Genomic DNA, 17765 nt, shown 5'->3' with positions numbered 1-17765 from the left:
CACAGACTGTCAAAACACTTAAAAATACCTGACTACTTCATGCATTGTTTAGGCAGCAAAACGCTTCGGGCAGATCTAGGCTTTATATAGAATTTGTACAGAGCTTGAAAATCAAGCAACGCTATCCTCCATTTCACATCGACTCCCAGTAATTATTAAAGCTATTGACCCAAATTGCTCTTCCATTGGGAAGGTTTTAAACAAAATCAGGAAGAACTAGACCAGGGGTAGGCAACCTTGGCTCCTTTATGACTTGTGGACTTCAACTCCCAGAATTCCTGAGCCAGCCATGCTGAGGGAAAAGGGAGAGTTTCCAAGCTGAGCCAGGCTGGCTCAGGAATTCTGGGAGTTGAAGTCTACGAGTCATAAAAGAGCCAAGGTTGCCTACCTCTGGCCTAGGCCTAGGCCGCTTTATGACTTGTGGACTTCAATTCCCAGAATTCCTGAGCCAGCATGGCTCAGCTTGGAAACCTCTCCCTTTCCCCTCAGCATGGCTGGCTCAGGAATTCTGGGAGTTGAAGTCCGTGAGTCATAAAAGAGCCAAGGTTGCCTACCTCTGTCTGGCCTAGGCCTAGGCCGCTTTATGACTCGTGGACTTCAACTCCCAGAATTCCTGAGCCAGTATGGCACAGCTTGGAAACTCTCCCTTTTCCCTCAGCATGGCTGGCTCAGGAATTCTGGGAGTTGAAGTCCACGAGTCATAAAAGAGCCAAGGTGGCCTACCCCTGAACTAGACGGATAGTAGTCATGGAAACATGATCAAAGTCAGCCCCCTGAAGTCACCTACCATTCACCTGCTACCCATTGTATGCTACTTAATGATTTCCCATTCATAAAATTAAATACCAGTTTTTTACTAACTAGGCAATAGCGCAGGATCGGTCTGGCAAAAGGAGATAATGTCGAAAGAGAAGCTCGGCTAAGATCTTCCAAGTTTTCGTTCCTGTTTTGGCTCTTTCCTTGACTTAAGACAGAACACATATGCTCTCCCCTTCAGTTTCTCAAACTGTTTCGCAAAAATAAATGTCTGATTCACCAACAGTTGGTCCAAACGAGCCTGCTGCTTCGTTCACTCTTCAAGCGTGTAAGCAATATGATATCTGACTGGTAGAACTTGTACTTCAACTTGCAATTAGCATCTACTATGCATCTATTTGTCTCTACAAGCAACACAGGCAACGAGTCCCTGTTCACTGCCACAATCCACTGTTTATTTATTTATCTATTATTTATTTATATCCTGCCTTTATCAGTTTTCAAAAACCCAAGGAGGCAGGCATATCCAACTTACCTCCTTCCTCCTATTTTCCCCACCACCAACAACAACCCTGCGGGATGGGATGGGCTAAGAGACAGAGACTAGCCCAAAGTCATCCCAGATGGCTTTCATGCCTAAGGTAGGAGTAGAACTCACTGCCTCCTGATGATTGGTCCAGTCACCCAGCTGGCTTTCATGCTTAAGGTGGGACTAGAACTCACTGTCTCCTGGCAATTGGTCCAAAGTCACCCAACCAGCTTTCATGCCTAAGGCAAGACTAGAACTCACTGTCCCCTGGCGAATGGCCCAAAGTCACCCAGCTGGCTTTCATGCCTAAGGTGGGACTAGAACTCACTGTCTCCTGGCGATTGGTCCAAAGTCACCCAACCAGCTTTCCTGTCTAAGGCAGGACTAGAACTCACTGTCTCCTGGCAATTAGCCCAAAGTCACCCAGATGAGTTTCATGGCTAACATGGGACCTGAACTCATGGTTTCCTGCTTTTCGGCCTGGTCTCCCGATAATCCTGCTGTCTAAATTCTTGTAAAGCCCAGGTGAGATCTATCTAAGCAGTTGCAACTTTATAATGGCACAAAATCAATCAACCAGAAAGTACATGTTCTTCCATATCAGTCTGTTCACTAGGAGCTCTCACTCCCTGACAGTAACACATCATGTCAGGCCTTTAAATATTGTATCCATGCAAAGTTTTTTTTTTTTATTACTTTAAGCAATTCTGGGAGTTGAAGTCCACAAGCCTTAAAGTTGCTAAGTTCGAAGACCCTTGCTCTATTGCAGACATGTCAAACACAAGGCGCGGGGGTTGGATGCAGCCTGCGAAGTGGTTTCATGTGGCCCGCAAAGTCATCCTGGAAACAGTGAGGGAACGGCACCCACTGCCTTGGCCCTGGCCCAGGCCAGCCGGGAGCCAATGTACAATTTTGTGGTGGCCATCTATGCTGAAACACATTCAGTCTTAGCTCCACAAGGCCGTCTGGAAACAGCGAGGAACCAGCCCCTGCTGTGTCGCCCCCGCCTCCTGGGTGCATGCTGGGGAGGTATCACCCTTTATGAGGAATGAAGAAATGGACCATCGCCTGGAAATGGCCAGCAAATGGCCCTGGCCTACTTCACACATCCGGCTTGATGGGCTTTGGGGGACGGATTTCGGCAGGCAGTGAGGCGCTTTCCTCACAGCGCCAAGAGGCTGAGCCCCCACAGGCACCCTTGACACGAACGATGTAGAGCTAGCCATGCCCACCCAGTAGGCCGTACCCACCCTGGCCACACACCCCTGCCCCCCCAGGGCAACCGCAACGCTGATGCGGCCCTCAATGAAATTGAGTTTGACACCCCTGCTCTATTGAATGTAATGAGAGCTAGTTTGGTGTAATGGTGAAGGCATTAGGTTAGAAACCAGGAGGCTGTGAGTTCTAATCCTGCATTAAGACACAAAGCCAGCTGAGTGACCTTGGGCCAGTCACTTTCTCTCAACCATAGGAAGAAGGCAATGACAAACTACTTCTGCGAATCCTTGCCAAGAAAACTGCACAAACCTGTCCAGGCAGTGTGCAAGAATTGGACACGGGTGAACAGAAGCAAAAAAAAGAAGAAGACTGATTTATATAACGATCGCAAAACAATAGAACAAAATGTTTTATCAGGACTGATCGTAAGTCTCTTAAAGGCAAAAAAAAAAAAACCTGTTCTTTTTGTACTGAAAAGTCCTAAATACATCATAAGCAAAGACAAATTGCACTTGTAATAGCGGTCAGATTATAAACAAATTCCTGCCCACTGAATAACCATCCGTTACTAATATAAAAACAGCAATTCTGCTTCTATCACAATCCTGGAACGCTCCTACACCCTCCTGCCAATGGAAAAAGGTAATTAGCATGACAGAAACAGCATAGAAAATCCTCTTTCAGAGTCAGTTCTCCCCTTGACTAAATTAAGCAAAGACTCCTTTGAATCTATCCGAGCTCCCCATGGCTTTACAAACATTTCCATATTGTTTCCTTGAGAATGTACAAAACTGGTTTGTCGTTACAGGATTTCACTTCTGGATCATTTGAAATTACAATGGCACTGAAAAAAGTGGCTGATGGCCGGTTTTCACACTTACGACCACTGCAATATTTCCTAGGGTCACATGATAAAAAATCCGAGCACTTGGCAACTGGCATGTACCTAGGACGGTTGCACTGTCCCGCCGGGGTCATGTGATCCCCATTTGTAACCTTCCCAGCCAGCTTCCGACAAGCTAGTCAAGGGGGGGGAGGGAAGTCAGGTTCACTTAAGGACAGCTTGTTTCAGTTAGCAACTGCAGTGATTCACTTCACAAGTGTAGCAAAAAAGGGGTCATAAAATGGGGCCTATCTGAACAACTGTCTTGCTTACCAATGGAAATTTTGGGCTCAACTGTGGTGATAAGTCGAGGGTTGCCTATACTTTCTCTGAGGCCTGATTTATCCTCCCCCCCAAAAAAAGAATTTTCCAATCTAAAAGCAAAATGAAACTTTCATTCCACAGAAAAAAATCATGTTCTGTTATTAGTTTACTTCTACAAAGAGAGAATCTATTTTTTCCCCAATGTTCAGATGTAAGTGGATGTTTTTAATGTATTGTGGATGATATTCCATCGCGTCAGCATCAATCCTTAGCCACCCTATAGAATCACAGGGCTAAAAGGGATCATGGAGGTCTTCTAGTCCAGCGGTTCTCAACCTGTGGGTTGTGACCCCATTTGGGGTCGAACGACCATTTCACGGGGGTCGCCAAACAACGCAGTCCGCCATTTTTTTCCCCTTTTCCTTAGCTGTGCTACTCCCTTTTATTCTATTGGCTTTTGAAAACCAATAGAATAGACTCTCTTGAATAGAGTCTAATTCTGTTGGCTTTCAAAAGCCAATAGGAATTGTCCAGGCTGTCTCTGCCCTGCTGAGCCCGCCAAAAGCCCCAGTCTGCAAACAGTGCTGTACCAGTTGAGTAGTCCTCGACTTACGACCAGTTGAGTAGTCCTTGACTTACGACTGGTTGGGGGGTCACGGTATTAAAAAGGTTGAGAACCACTGCTATAGAATCACAGGGCTAAAAGGGACCATGGAGGTCTTCTAGTCCAACTCCTTTATCCCAAGGCAGAAGTCGTCCTTATTCCATCCGGGACGAATGGTTATCCAAACTATTCTTGAAAACGTCAGCAACAGACACACTTCTAAGAGGATCAATCCACAATTTGATCCTTCAGGTTTCCCAATGACGTTCATCACCCCCATAACTGACTCCATCTACTTGCTGCTGATTATAACAGAATAACAGAATTGGAAGGGACCTTGGAGGTCTTCTAGTCCAACCCCCTGCTCAAGCAGGAGAGCCTATAACATTTCAGACACATGGCTGCCCAGTCTCTTCTTTAAAACCTCCAGTGATGGAGCACCCACAACTTCTGGAGGCAGGCTGTTCCACTGATTAATTGTTCTATCAGGAATTTTCTCCTTAGTTCTAGGTTTCTTCTTTCCTTGATTTAGTTTCTTGTCTTGCCTTCTTTGGCGCTTTGGAGAATAGGTTGACACCCCCTTCTTCTTTGTGGCAGCCCCTCAAATATTGGAAGACTGCTATCGCTCCCCCCAGTCCTCCTTTTCATTAACCACTTCTTCTCTTTCCTTCCACCTTTCCTAGCATTATAGACTTTCCATAAAATTAGCTGGCTACTACTATCATCACCACCTATTTAAGAAAAGGGCTGATAGTTATTTTATAACTCCTTGCATCTATCTTTAATCTTCCTAATGATAGCACAGTTAGCCAAGCTTCTGCCGCTATAAGAAGTCTCTCTGAATTGCTATTTTTCTCCAAAATCAGCCACTTTTTCTCCCCAAAGTTTGAAGGAAACTTGAAGGAAAAGGAGGAAAAAATGAAAACAGAAATTCAGAGTTGTAACCCAGGCACTTTCTTTAAAGGACAATTTCCAAAGAAGTGTTCCAATATCTAAGGGTCTACCACAAAGAAGAGAGGGACAGCCTATTTTCCAAAACACCTGAAGGCAGAACAAGAAATAATGGATGAAAACTAATCAAGGAGAGAAGCAACTTAAAACTAAGGAGAAATTTCTTGAGAGTTAGAACAATTAATCAGTGGAACGGCTTGCCTCCAGAAGTTGGGAATGCTCCAATATTGGAAGCTTTTAGCAAGAGACTGGACAGCCGTTTGTCTGAAACGGTGTAGGTAGAGTCTCCTGCTTGAGTGAGCGTCGGACTAGAAGACCTCCAAGGTCCCTTCCAACTCTTGTTATTCTCTTATTTTATTATGCCTACCAAGCAGGAAAAAAACAGTAGAGGCTTCTCTCTGATAACACAATTTGCTGGGGTGTTTTTTAGCTGGCACCTACCTTCAGCTAAAACACCTTCCTTTGGGAGAGACTTTAACCCATCAGTGGAATAAATAAAACCTCAGACGCTGACACTGCAAAGCAGGTGACAAGTGGCTTGAAGGACTGGAAGGGGAGAGTGGGTGAAGGAAAGAAGGAAGGAAGGAAAAGGAAGGAAGGAAGGAAGGAGGGAAGGAAGGAATTTTTCCCTTGAAGGATTTGTTGTGCAGAAAGCAGGGTGTGCCAACGAGAAAGAGGCATCCACGGACTGTGGAGTGCAGCTCCCCAGCCCTCTTGACAGCACAGATTCTCTATCCACCCACCCACCTCCGACTGGGGATCATGGGAGCACAGATCCCACCCATGGGGAAGACCCCAAGTTGGGGAAGCCGGGGTGGGGGGCGAAGGGACCGGAAAGCTGCTGCTGCTGCTGCTGCTACTCACGAGCGCCGCCGGTTCGCGGCTGGGCGGGCTCCGGCCCGATATAGCTGAGTAGGACCGGCAACGGGGCACCACGAGGGCCCGGCGGCGCTGCGCGCCAAGCGCTCTGGGGCTGCGCACCGGGCGCGGCGGTGGCGGCGCCTCCTCCCCGGCCGGGGTAGAGGAGGAAAAAAGGGGGCGAGTCCGGCGGCGGCGCCTCCTCCTCTTCCTCCTCCTCCCCGTCGGCTTCCCCGCCGGCCTCTCGGCGCTGGAAGTTGCCGCGGCGGCGGCCGTCGGGGCTCTCCATGCCGGCCAAGCGCGGGGCTCCTCGGCCTCTCCAAGCGCGCACGGCAAGGTCCCCAGAGCAGGCGGGCCACTTTGCGCCGCCGCTCCCGCCGCCCTTCCTGCGGATCAGCCCAGCTCGGGCCCAGCCAGCCGGGAGAACCGTGCCTTGACCCGGCCCCTCGCCGAGCTCCGCCCCGCCGGCCCCGGCTTCGGCCGGCCTCCTCGGCGCGCGCCCCGGCTCCTCCCCGAAGCGCACGGCGCGGCTCCCAGGTCTGGGTAGATCCTCGGGATCTTCCCCTCTCCCCCCCCCCCCCCGTGATTAGTTTTCATTTTTTGGCAGGTGCTAGTGGGTTGTGGTTTTTTTCCCCCCAATTTTCTTTCTGATTTCTTGGGAGATGTCTTTTTCTTTGCCATGCAGATCGTCCTCGACTTACAACAGTTCGTTTAGTGTCCGCTGGAAGTTAGAGTGGCGCTGAAAGAAAATGACTTGTGAGCGCGTTTCATACTTAATGGCCGTTGCAGCATCCCCACGGTGGTGTGATCAAAATTCAGACAGATGGCAACTGACTGGTATTTATGACGGTTGCGGTGTCCTGGGATCGTGGGATCCCCTTTTGCAAACTTCTGACAAGCAAAATCCATGGGGAAGCCAAACTTCGTTTAACAACCGTGTGGCTAATTTTAACAATTGCAGTGATTCCCTTAACAAATGGGGCAAGAAAAGTCGTAAAATGGGACAAAACTTCCCTCAACAAATTTCTCTCTTAGCAACTTAAATTCTGGGCCTCAGTTGTGGTTGTCAGTCAAGGACTACCTGTAATTCTTCTTTGGGTTTTGGGGTAGTTTTGCTTAATTTTCCATTTTAATTTTTTTCCCCTTGTCGCCCTAGAAGTGCATGGAGAAATAATAGGGTTTTTCTCAGAAAGTGGTGGTGGCATTTCGCCGTTTTTTTTTTTTTTTTTTTTCATTTCCTTGAAGGATTTTTCTCCTCTTTGCTACAATTCTTATTTGGGTTGGGATTAATGTTCCTTTTAAAATAATTTTCCTCTTCACTCTGTAGTTTGTGTGGATAGATAAGGTTTATTCAGAGGGGGTATTTTGCCATTTTTTCCCTCATTTCCTTAGAGCATTTCCTGCTGGCTGGCTCAGGAATTCTGGGAGTTGAAGTCCACGAGTCATAAAAGAGCCAAGGTTGCCTACCCCTGCCTCTTTGCTGCAATTTCTTTCTCCCTCTTTGCTGCAATTCTTATTTAGGTTTTTGGGGTAGTTCCAGTTAATTTTCCCTTTCATTTTTTTTTCCCCTCTTCGCCCTTTGGTTTCTGTGGGTGATAGGGCAGTGATGGCGAACCTTTTAGAGACTGAGTGCCCAAACTGCAACCCAAAACCCACTTATGCATCGTCGAGTGCCGGGTGGCCCATTGGGTGGGCGTGGCCCATTGGGTGGGCGTGGCTGCCGTGGTAACGGCAGACTGGGTGGGACTAAAAAGGTCGATCAATTCCAACTTTGCAAGATTTTTTTTCCACGAGTTGAAATTGACTGATTGAACCTTTTTTTTTTTTTTTTTTGCACACGGTGGCAGAGGCCTAAAGTGAAAAGGTTTTATAAAACCCAGCTGAAGGCCCAGGACTGGGGTGACGGTGCGTGCGCCCACAGAGAGGGCTCCGAGTGCTGCTTCTGGCACCGTGCCACAGGTTCGCCACCACTGTGATAGGGTTTTTTCAGATTGTAGGGTGTGCTATTTTAATATATCAGGATAGCAATTAACAGCATTGTGGTGTTATTCAGTTTGCCTATGCTGTCATAGGTTGCGCATTTTAAAAAGAAACATTAATTGCAGTATCTTAAAAGAACTTCAGCTCAGAAGCAGCCTTTTCCATCCAACAGATTTTATCAAATGGCATCATTTCCAGAAGCCATGCCTAATTTATAATTACTGTTTTTCTGTGTTTATGGCTTCATTGTTGTACATCACTTTGCAAGATGGGCAGTCACAGCCCCATGGCAAGAGAGGCAACAAATAAATTAACAATAGTATAAACAATAACACTATAAATATGAAAAATAATGAACCCAGACAGGAAAATTAATTACGTGATTAGTTTATGCAGCCTTTCTCAAACAGGATTAACGTACTGCCATCTTCCCAAATAACCTTGTGCAGGTATTCAGTACTGTTTACTTAGCTTTTAACAACTCTGAAATACTTAATTCTGAGCAAACAATATTACCCCATGGATTTAATTAATGTTCAACTCGATGCATAGTAAACTGACAGTAGTCAGTTAATGGGTGGTAAAACATGGATTGTGTTCGCCGGTCAGAATCGATAATTACACTTCCATGAATGTAATTAAAAAAAGTAATGAATTTGCATTCTATTGCACTTGAATTCACTTCTCATTTACTACTGGAAGTTCTATGCCACTCTACTCCCCCCAAAAAAGCTTGTTTTTCTGAAATATTGGACAAAATCAAAAGTTTTGCCCTAATATCAGATAAACCAAAGTCCTTAAGCCTGTGTAATTGCCTTTCCCCGTTACATATTATTGGCTCATTTTTTTTAAAATCAGCTGAATCTTTCCTGTAAATAACTCATTATAAATTTTATTTTTCCCAACCTCTGTCCAATGGTAGTTATCTAACAATTGGCAAGTGCTGATTTTTCCCATGTGTGGTAGGACACATTCCAATGTCCGATATGCTCTTAATTCCATGAATTAAATAGCACCAAGCAGAAAAAAATAATTTCAAAAAGTGGAACAGATGAGAGATGATAGATTCTAGCTTTCAGGAGGGTTTTAAACAAAATCTGGACAGCTATTAGCAAGACTAACTGCACAAAATAGAATTGGATTAGAAGATTACCAAATCCCTTGCAAAATGTGAGAAAGCAATGTATTATTTTGCAGAACTCTGAATTTTTAAGAATTTCTGGGATCTTTTTAATTTTTTGATAAATTATGAGCAAAATGTTGAACAGTTTAGTTTAAACTAATAAGAACCCACAAAACTATCAACCATTGCTTTACAAATCCTTCTTAATGTTTAGTATCGGTATTATGTGGCAAATGGAACTGACAGGTACCCTTTAACTAACACAGTGGTTCTCAACCTTTCTAATGCTGTGACCCCATAATACAGTTCCCCATGTTGTGGTGACCCCCAATCACTTATACATCACTGGATGCCAGGGGCGTGGCCAAAGAAAAGGGGGAAAAATGGCGGACAGCCTTGTTTGGCGACCCCCATGAAATGGTCGTTCGACCCCAAATGGGGTCCCGACCCACAGGTTGAGAACCACTGAACTAACATAATCTAAAAATAACTACTAAACCAAACCAATCTTCCTCAAATTGTCATTTTCTATTATGCTGGTTTATGCCCGTAATAAAGGTTTGATTTGATACCCTTCAGATTCTGGCTGGAAGGTTTGGGGAATTGGTCTAAAACATCTGAAAATGACTTGGGGAAGACTAGATGTGATGTAACAGAGTACAGATGTCTCAGTAGGTGGCAGCATCTGGCTAAACTTGCTAGGTTAAAATCTAAGCAGAGGCAGACTTGACTAATACTTGGATTAGGAAACTACCAGCCAATATCAAAGCTGAAATTAGACTGAAAAATAGTTATAAATTCCCACAGAAGGCATCAGCAAACTCTGTTTGTACTTTGGCCAAGAAAAATACATGGATATGTCCCACTAGTAACCAACAGTAAAGCTTGACTCAACAAAGACTTGACTTTTATGGAAGGTTACAATAGCATGAAACAACTTGGAAAGTTGTCCTGAATTGACAAGATCCATAGTTGTATCTAATGGTAAACCAAGTAGACAACATCTACCCACATATTCCTAAGTTATATGGTGTTCTGTCTCCCTTCTCCACTATGTCCTGTCACAGTTTATTCAGAAATAATGTCAATGCTCAGGTGAAGCGGGAAGAAACAAATGAACCACCATTGTGAAGAAGAAAAGGAGCTGCCTCAGCTAGTACAGATAGTCCTTGACTTACGACTACAACTGAGCCCCAAATCTCTATTGCTAAGCAAGGGAATTGTAGTGAATGTTTACCCATTTTATGATCTTTCTTGCCACAATTGCTAAGTGACACAGTTGTTAAGTGAATCTGCCCTCCCCAGACTTTGCCTGTAAGATCACAAAAGGTAAATCATGTGACCCCAGGACTCTGCAATCGTCATAAATACAAGGTGGCTGCCAAGAGTCTGAATTTTGATCACGTGATCATGGGGATGCTGCAACGGTTGTACGTTTTCATACAACTGTTGCAGCATCCCCACGATCACACACAATCAAAACTCAGATTCTTGGCAACGTTTTCCGTTGCTGCAGTAACTTCAAATGGTTAGTAAACAAAAAGTAAGTTGAAGACTATCTGTATATATATATATATATTAAGTCAAAACTCTGTAATGGGTACAACTCTGGAAGTGAGAGCCATTATTAAAAATAATATACGTTATAATTCCCCCAAAAGATATATTTATTAAATTCACGTCTGCTATCTTTAGTCTGCAAATAAAGAGGGAGAGGTGAAAAAAGGAAGAGAATGGATCACTTAAGTTTAATACTTTTCTTAACTCCAGCACGAATGCCAGACAATTCGCCTGCATATTTCTGTATTTCTCTACGGAATTCACGGACTTGTCCCTTTCTACGGATCTTAGCTCTTCTGAACTTCTCACGATGTTTTACTCTTGGATTACGATCAATCTTCTTTCTTCTAGGTGTGAGGCCTTTATTTTTCAACATCTGGTACGTTGCTCCTCTCTTTTGGTCAGATTCCTCCTCTTCAACAACCAGGTGACTTGCGTCTTCTTTTGCTTCTCGTTTCCTCTTCTTCTTAAGCATGATCTTCTCTTCCATCTCCTTATAAAAATCCAGGGCAGCTTGCTCATCAAACTCTGAATCATCCGTGAGTTCGTCTTCGGCCTCACCCTCAGTAAAGTTTGGCGATTTTGTTTTCCTTTTATTGGCTGCTTTTCTAATAAACGGCAGGGACTTCTTCCCACTTGCCACCCCACCGCTCTCGTTATTATGGAATTCATTCAGAAGCAGGCGAACCTCTGGCAACAGTTTTTGGTCCACAACGGCCAAGTCATTGATCAAGTTTCTGTAAGTCACAAGCCTTTCGATGACTGGATGGTCGTGGACCGGAATTCTCTTCGCTTTCAACACCAAGTAAAAACTGATGTTACAACAATAGTTCAGATAGAGGTGGTACTTGGTTTGCAAATACTGGCTTCCTTTCCCCTCTGGGATGACCCCGTCCCCGATCATTTGCACGAGGGGCTCCAGTTCATCTCTGAGCTCGACGACTTTGGCTTCAAAGTCCTGAATCAGCTCCAACAGTTCCGGAGATTCCTTTCTAAGCAATTTCAGCTGCTCTTTTTTAGAAAGGGAGGCCAAGTCCTTGGCGATTTTCTGCCCAGATTCTTTCCCGCTTGGTGGCTCAGCTGTCCTGGTGTAAGCCTGCAGGAGATCCAAGCCATAGTCCTCCTCGCCCAAGTTCTCCGCCATCCTCTTCTGGATGGCCTGAGCCTCGGCCTCTTCCTCCAGCTCCTCTGCTTCCACCTCTTCCTTGCTCTTCTTGGGGGCTTTGGGGCGACGCCCTGCCCCCTCGTAGTCCGTGCCATAGTAGAGCTTCTTCCTCTGACCCCAAGCCAGCTCATTGGGGAGGCCTGAGCCCCACTTGCCTTCGCCCCGTTGCTCTTCCAGGTCGCTGTCCATGTCCAGAGGCTCATCGTCCTCCTCCTCATCATCATCATCATCCTCACCAGGTCCCGCGTCCTCGGCCGGCCCTTCCCCATCATCTTCCTCAGACTCGCTGTTCTCGGACAGGTGCAGGACCAGCACCTCTTCTTCCTCCTCCTCCTCGCCCTCCTCCTCCTCCTCGCTGCCCAGCGCCGCCAGCACCGTCTCCTCCATCCGCCGCTCGTGGAAGTCGTCCGCCTCCTCCGTCACCCGTGGCTCCCCCGGCTCCGGCTCCTCCATCTTCTCTTCGCGCTCGGCCGAGGCCCGCAAAGCCGGCGGGATTCTCCGGCGTGCCTTCCCCATGATGGCTGCCGAACGGAGAAAAAAAAAATACGGGGGAAACGAGACGGACGCACGCTCTCGCCGGCAGGATAAGGGATGGTTTCCGGGTCGAGGTTCAGGCCAAGTCGAAGGCCACTTCCGGTTTCCCGGAAAGGAAGGAAAGGATGACCTTTCTGGACTCGTCGACTCTGTTCCATTCGCAATCTTCGCTTTCGCCCAATGGTTCGACTTCCGGCGGCCGAGCTTCCGGTTCTGAAGAGTTTGCGGCGCTCTGTTTGGAAAAGGCGCATAGAGAGTGGCGCTGGTTTCAAAGCGCGTTGCGTCCGCCTGGCGTCTTTGGCCTCTTTCGCCCGCCATTTCCCCCTTTGGAACCCGCTCCCTGGTTTTCATAAGGAGTATATTGCTTTTTTTAGACATTGGGGAAAATCTGCCTCTGCACGCCCACTAATTTTATATTAATGATGTCAGCCCCGGCCTTCGTTTTCCATTCAAAATTTTCTTTCTTTTACTATATCATCTGTCAATCATTATCTACCATCTACCCATTATCAATCTGTCATCCATCCATCTATCTATATAAATCTATCATATATGTCTATAGATCTATCTAATCCAGTGTTTCTCAACCTTGACAATTTTAAGGCATGTGGACTTCAACTCCCAGAATTCCACAGCCAGCATTGCTGGCTGTGGAATTCTGGGAGTTGGTCCACATGCCTTAAAATTGTCAAGGTTGAGAAACACTGACAATCTGCCTATTAATCAGCTATCATCTGCCTATCATCTATATAGATTTATTTAACTAATCTATCATTATGTAGATTTATCTATGTACCCATCTATCTGTCATCTATATTACCTATCTGCCTATCAATCAACTATCTGCCTTACCCACCTACCCACCTTTCTATTATCTATCATCTATATAGATTTATTTATCTAATCTATCATTATGTAGATTTATCTATGTACCCATCTATCTGTCATCTATATTATCTATCTGCCTATCAATCAACTATCTACCTTACCCACCTACCCACCTTTCTATTATCTATCATCTATACAGATTTATTTATCTAATCTATCTATATAGATTTATCTATCATTATCTACCATCTACCTATCAGTCTATGCCCTATCTATCTATTTAGATCTACCTGTCATCTCTATAGAACTACCTACCTATTTATCTGCTTATCGATCATCTATCATCTGCCTATCTACCTACCTATCTTTCTATCTATCATCTCTATAGATTTATTTATCTAATTATCATCTATCTATATCTACCATCTACCTATCAGTCTGTCATCTATCTATCTATCTATCTATCTATCTATCTATCTATCTATCTATCTATCTATCTATCTATCTCATTATCTACCATCTACCTATCAGTCTTTTTATCTATCTATCTGTCATCTATAACTATAATCTAACATTATCTACGATCTAGCTGGACTTTACTGTCCGTTTTTATACTGTATGCTTACTGTGTGCTTTTTATTAGGGTTCCTTAGATTTGCAAACTAGTAATAACAGCCAGACAAAGGGATATGTAATTAATTTTACTGTCACTAAATAAGTCTCAACAGGGAACATGCTGGTCTTTCTGGAAGTGATCCAAGGTTAACCTGGCTAACGTTTTTATTCACTTCTTATTAGCTTTTTCTTCCACCTGTATAAGTAACTCAAGGTGGCATGTGAAGATAGCCAAGGAAAACCAAGAATGGAGACTAAACTAGGAAGTTAAAATGTCCATCTTGTTGCCAAAGAAACTGCATCCAATGTGATCTGCTGGGGAGAGGGATGTAAAAAGAGAAGATGGCAGCTACAATCGTGTGATTAAAACAATGGGGTCATGAATGCCATCTTGAAGCGTTGAGACTACTCGTGACCACGATGTCTCTGATTGTGTCTATGTAGGGAAGAGTTGAATTTGACTAGAGGACACCTTCATCTTTATGAGGAAATAGTTATAGTTACAGGGTGGTGATTCCAAGCCAATCCACAAGTCTAGGTAACTCCTGTTCCCCTTTCCTCTTGATAATACCAGCAATAATACCTTGACTTAGGACAGGGGTAGGCAACCTTGGCTCTTTTATGACTCGTGGACTTCAACTCCCAGAATTCCTGAGCCAGCCATGCTGAGGGAAAAGGGAGAGGTTTCCAAGCTGAGCCAGGCTGGCTCAGGAATTCTGGGAGTTGAGGTCCATGAGTCATAAAGCGGCCTAGGCCTAGGCCAGAGATAGGCAACCTTGGCTCTTTTATGACTCGTGGACTTCAACTCCCAGAATTCCTGAGCCAGCCATGCTGAGGGGAAAGGGAGAGATTTCCAAGCTGAGCCGTGCTGGCTCAGGAATTCTGGGAGTTGAAGTCCATGAGTTATAAAGCGGCCTAGGCCTAGACCAGAGGTAGGCAACCTTGGCTCTTTTATGACTCGTGGACTTCAACTCCCAGAATTCCTGAGCCAGCCATGCTGAGGGGAAAGGGAGAGATTTCCAAGCTGAGCCGTGCTGGCTCAGGAATTCTGGGAGTTGAAGTCCATGAGTCATAAAGCGGCCTAGGCCTAGGCCAGAGATAGGCAACCTTGGCTCTTTTATGACTTGTGGACTTCAACTCCCAGAATTCCTGAGCCAGCATGGCTCAGCTTGGAAACATGGCTTGCTCAGGAATTCTGGGAGTTGGTCCATGAGTCATAAAAGAGCCAAGGTTGCCTACCCCTGACTTAGGACCACAATTGAGCCCAACTGCTAAGTGAGGCAGTTGTTAAGTGAGTTGCGCCTCATTTTATGACCTTTTTTGCCACAATTGTTAAGCAACTTACTGCAGTTGTTAATTGAATCCTGTGGCTATTAAACGAATTTGACTTCCCCTATCGACTTGGCTTGTAGGGATCTGGCTGGGAAGATTACCAATGATGACCCCAGGACAGTCATAAATAAATGCCAGTTACCAAGCACTCAAATTTTAGTCACATGACCATGGGGATGCTACTACGGTCATAACGGAAAAACGGCCATATGTCAGTTCTTTTCAGTGCTGTTGTAACTTTGAATGGCCACTAAACAAACAGTGGTAAGCCGAGGACCACCTGTAATAGCTCCAAGAAGATGAAAAGTCTAATGTGGAAATGATAGCTTTCTTCTGAGACTTTAAACAACGTTGTGTCCTCATCCTAATTATTAAATCTGTTTATTTTATTCCTCTTCAATCATAGCAGCTGCACCTGTTTTGTGGTTTTCTTAAAAATAAACTGCCACCTGGGCTGTTTGCATACAATGGTTCCAGGGCTGGGCCTAATATATCACTTTGTGGGTATCAGATGCATTCTTTTTCCACCACAAGTCTTAAAGTAAATCTCATTGTTCTTCTGTCGGTGTCCCTTTCTCGACTTCCCGTCCATCGTTGATTGAGAAGAGGCACTGTAAAATATCCCAACGTGGCAGTTTATCATGGTTGTACAGAAGCATAGAGGAGAGGAAAAAAAGGTTGTGCGGCCGTAGCATTACTTTTGACCCTGAATTATCTGACTATACTTTAAAAGTAAAGTAGCCTTAAGTTGAAGTCAATTATTGATTATTCACATGGAGATTTCTATACATCAGGGGTCTTCAAACTTGAAGGCAGGGCAAGAAGCAATGGACGGAAACTAATCAAGGAGAGAAGCAACCTGGAATTAAGGAGAAATTTCCTGACAGTGAGAACAATTAATCAGTGGAACAACTTGCCTCCAGAAATTGTGAATGCTCCAACACTGGAAGTTTTTAAGAAGAGACTGGACAGCCATTTGTCTGAAATGGTATAGGGCAGGGATAGGCAACCTTGACTCTTTTATGACTCATGGACTTCAATTCCCAGAATTCCTGAGCCAGCATGAGGGAAACTTTGGCCCCTTCATGATTCGTGGACTTCAACTCCCAGAATTCCTGAGCCAGCATGGCTCAGCTTGGAAACTCTCCCTTTCCCTTCAGCATGGCTGGCTCAGGAATTCTGGGAGTTGAAGTCCACCAGTCATAAAAGAGCCAAGGTTGCCTACCCCCATTATAGGGTTTTCTGCCTAAGCAGCGGGGTTGGACTAGAAGACCTCCCAAGGTCCCTTCCAACTCTGTTATTCTTTTATTCTGTTTGATACACAAATGGTTTGCAATTATTTTCTTGTATTCTTGTATTTCTTGTATTTTTTTTTTACTTTCCAACCTAGTTCATAAGCTTCCATCCAAATATTAATCCAAGACAATCCCACTTAGTTTTCAAGATTAGCCAAAGTCAAGTAGCTTCTTGCTACTTCGTGAGTTTTACTTGAGATTAAGGTAGGCAAAAATCAACACAAGGTGTGTATGGGGGGGGGGACTTTCCTATTTATTCAGACTTTTCATTTTAATTGTTTTATCACATTTTAACTCATTTGAATTGAGCTGAGTGCCCTCCAGGCAAAACAAAATGAGGAGAGTTGGAAAACTGGTCAGAGAAAACCTGTATAAAGTGACGTCAATAACTACATAACTTTCTTATAGCTAGGAGTCAGAGAAGTAGAGTCCCAGCCTTGGAGGTAGTCCTTGACTTATGACCATAACTGAACCCAACATTTCCATTGTTAAGCCAGGCAGTTGTTCAGTGAGTTTTGCTCCATTTTACAACCTTTTTTGGCCCAGTCATTAAGCAAATCACTGCAGTTGTAAGTGAATCATGTGGTCCTTAAGCAAATCTGGATTCTCCCATTTGCTTTGCTTGTTGGAAGTTGGCTGGGAAGATTACAAATGGCGGGACGGTGAAACCATCCTAAATACAAGTCAGTTGCCAAGCACCTGAATTTTGATCATGTGACCATGGAGATGCTACTTCAATGGTCGTAAGTGTGGAACCAGTCATAAGTCACTTTTTCCAGTGTCGTGGTAATTTTGATCACTAAACGAATGGTTGTAAGTAAAGTCTTTGTTTTAAAGATGCAAGTAACATAATTTTCCAACATGGGTTCCTTGCAATAAGAAGCTGCTAGAAGCAGATTAGCCTGAAGTGAACCCAGGAGCGGATTGTAACTAGCAGAAGACCTGTATGGCACACAAACAAAAAATAGAATAGAATAGAATAAGGAATAAGAATTAGAATAGAAATAATGAAAGAGTAGAGTGTAGTGTAGTGTAGTGGAATGGAATGGAATAGAATGGAATGGAATGGAATAGAATAGAATAGAATAGAATAGAATAGAATAGAATAGAATAGAATAGAATAGAATAGAATAGAATAGAATAGAATAGAATAGAATATGTGTATGTGGGTATATGCATATTCTTTTGTCATGTTTATGCAGTGTATATTGGAGACAGTTACCCTTTGAGAGCTGTATGCAATGAAATCTCATTTTAATGTATGCTGATT

The 17765-nt window shown here is 44.4% G+C and overlaps 2 protein-coding genes across 6 annotated transcripts in view; both read right to left on the bottom strand.

The window, feature by feature from the left end:
- The window catches only part of RUFY3 (RUN and FYVE domain containing 3), a 72172-nt gene extending 65638 nt beyond the window's left edge, over positions 1-6534 (bottom strand). For 2 of the 5 annotated variants that reach the window (XM_039350328.1, XM_039350332.1), the window contains exon 1: positions 6070-6532. In XM_039350328.1, coding sequence (XP_039206262.1) covers positions 6070-6352 — 283 coding nt within the window. In that variant the 5' untranslated portion in view covers positions 6353-6532. Of the gene's footprint in view, positions 1-6069 lie in introns of all 5 variants that reach the window. The other 3 variants (XR_005557537.1, XR_005557538.1, XM_039350329.1) reach the window with 3 other exon arrangements.
- A 4281-nt stretch (positions 6535-10815) lies between these two features.
- On the bottom strand, positions 10816-12524 carry UTP3 (UTP3 small subunit processome component). The gene has a single exon (XM_039350326.1). It carries the CDS (start codon positions 12405-12407, stop codon positions 10905-10907), a length of 1503 nt encoding a protein of 500 aa, XP_039206260.1. The 5' UTR covers positions 12408-12524; the 3' UTR covers positions 10816-10904.
- Between the last annotated feature and the right edge of the window lie 5241 nt (positions 12525-17765).

This window comes from Crotalus tigris, unplaced genomic scaffold (assembly GCF_016545835.1).
Source record: "Crotalus tigris isolate CLP2741 ecotype Arizona unplaced genomic scaffold, ASM1654583v1 scf7180000018322.853269, whole genome shotgun sequence".
Lineage (NCBI taxonomy): Eukaryota > Metazoa > Chordata > Lepidosauria > Squamata > Viperidae > Crotalus > Crotalus tigris.
Note: the sequence above shows the minus strand (reverse complement) of the source record. Positions and strands in the feature narration are given on the sequence as shown.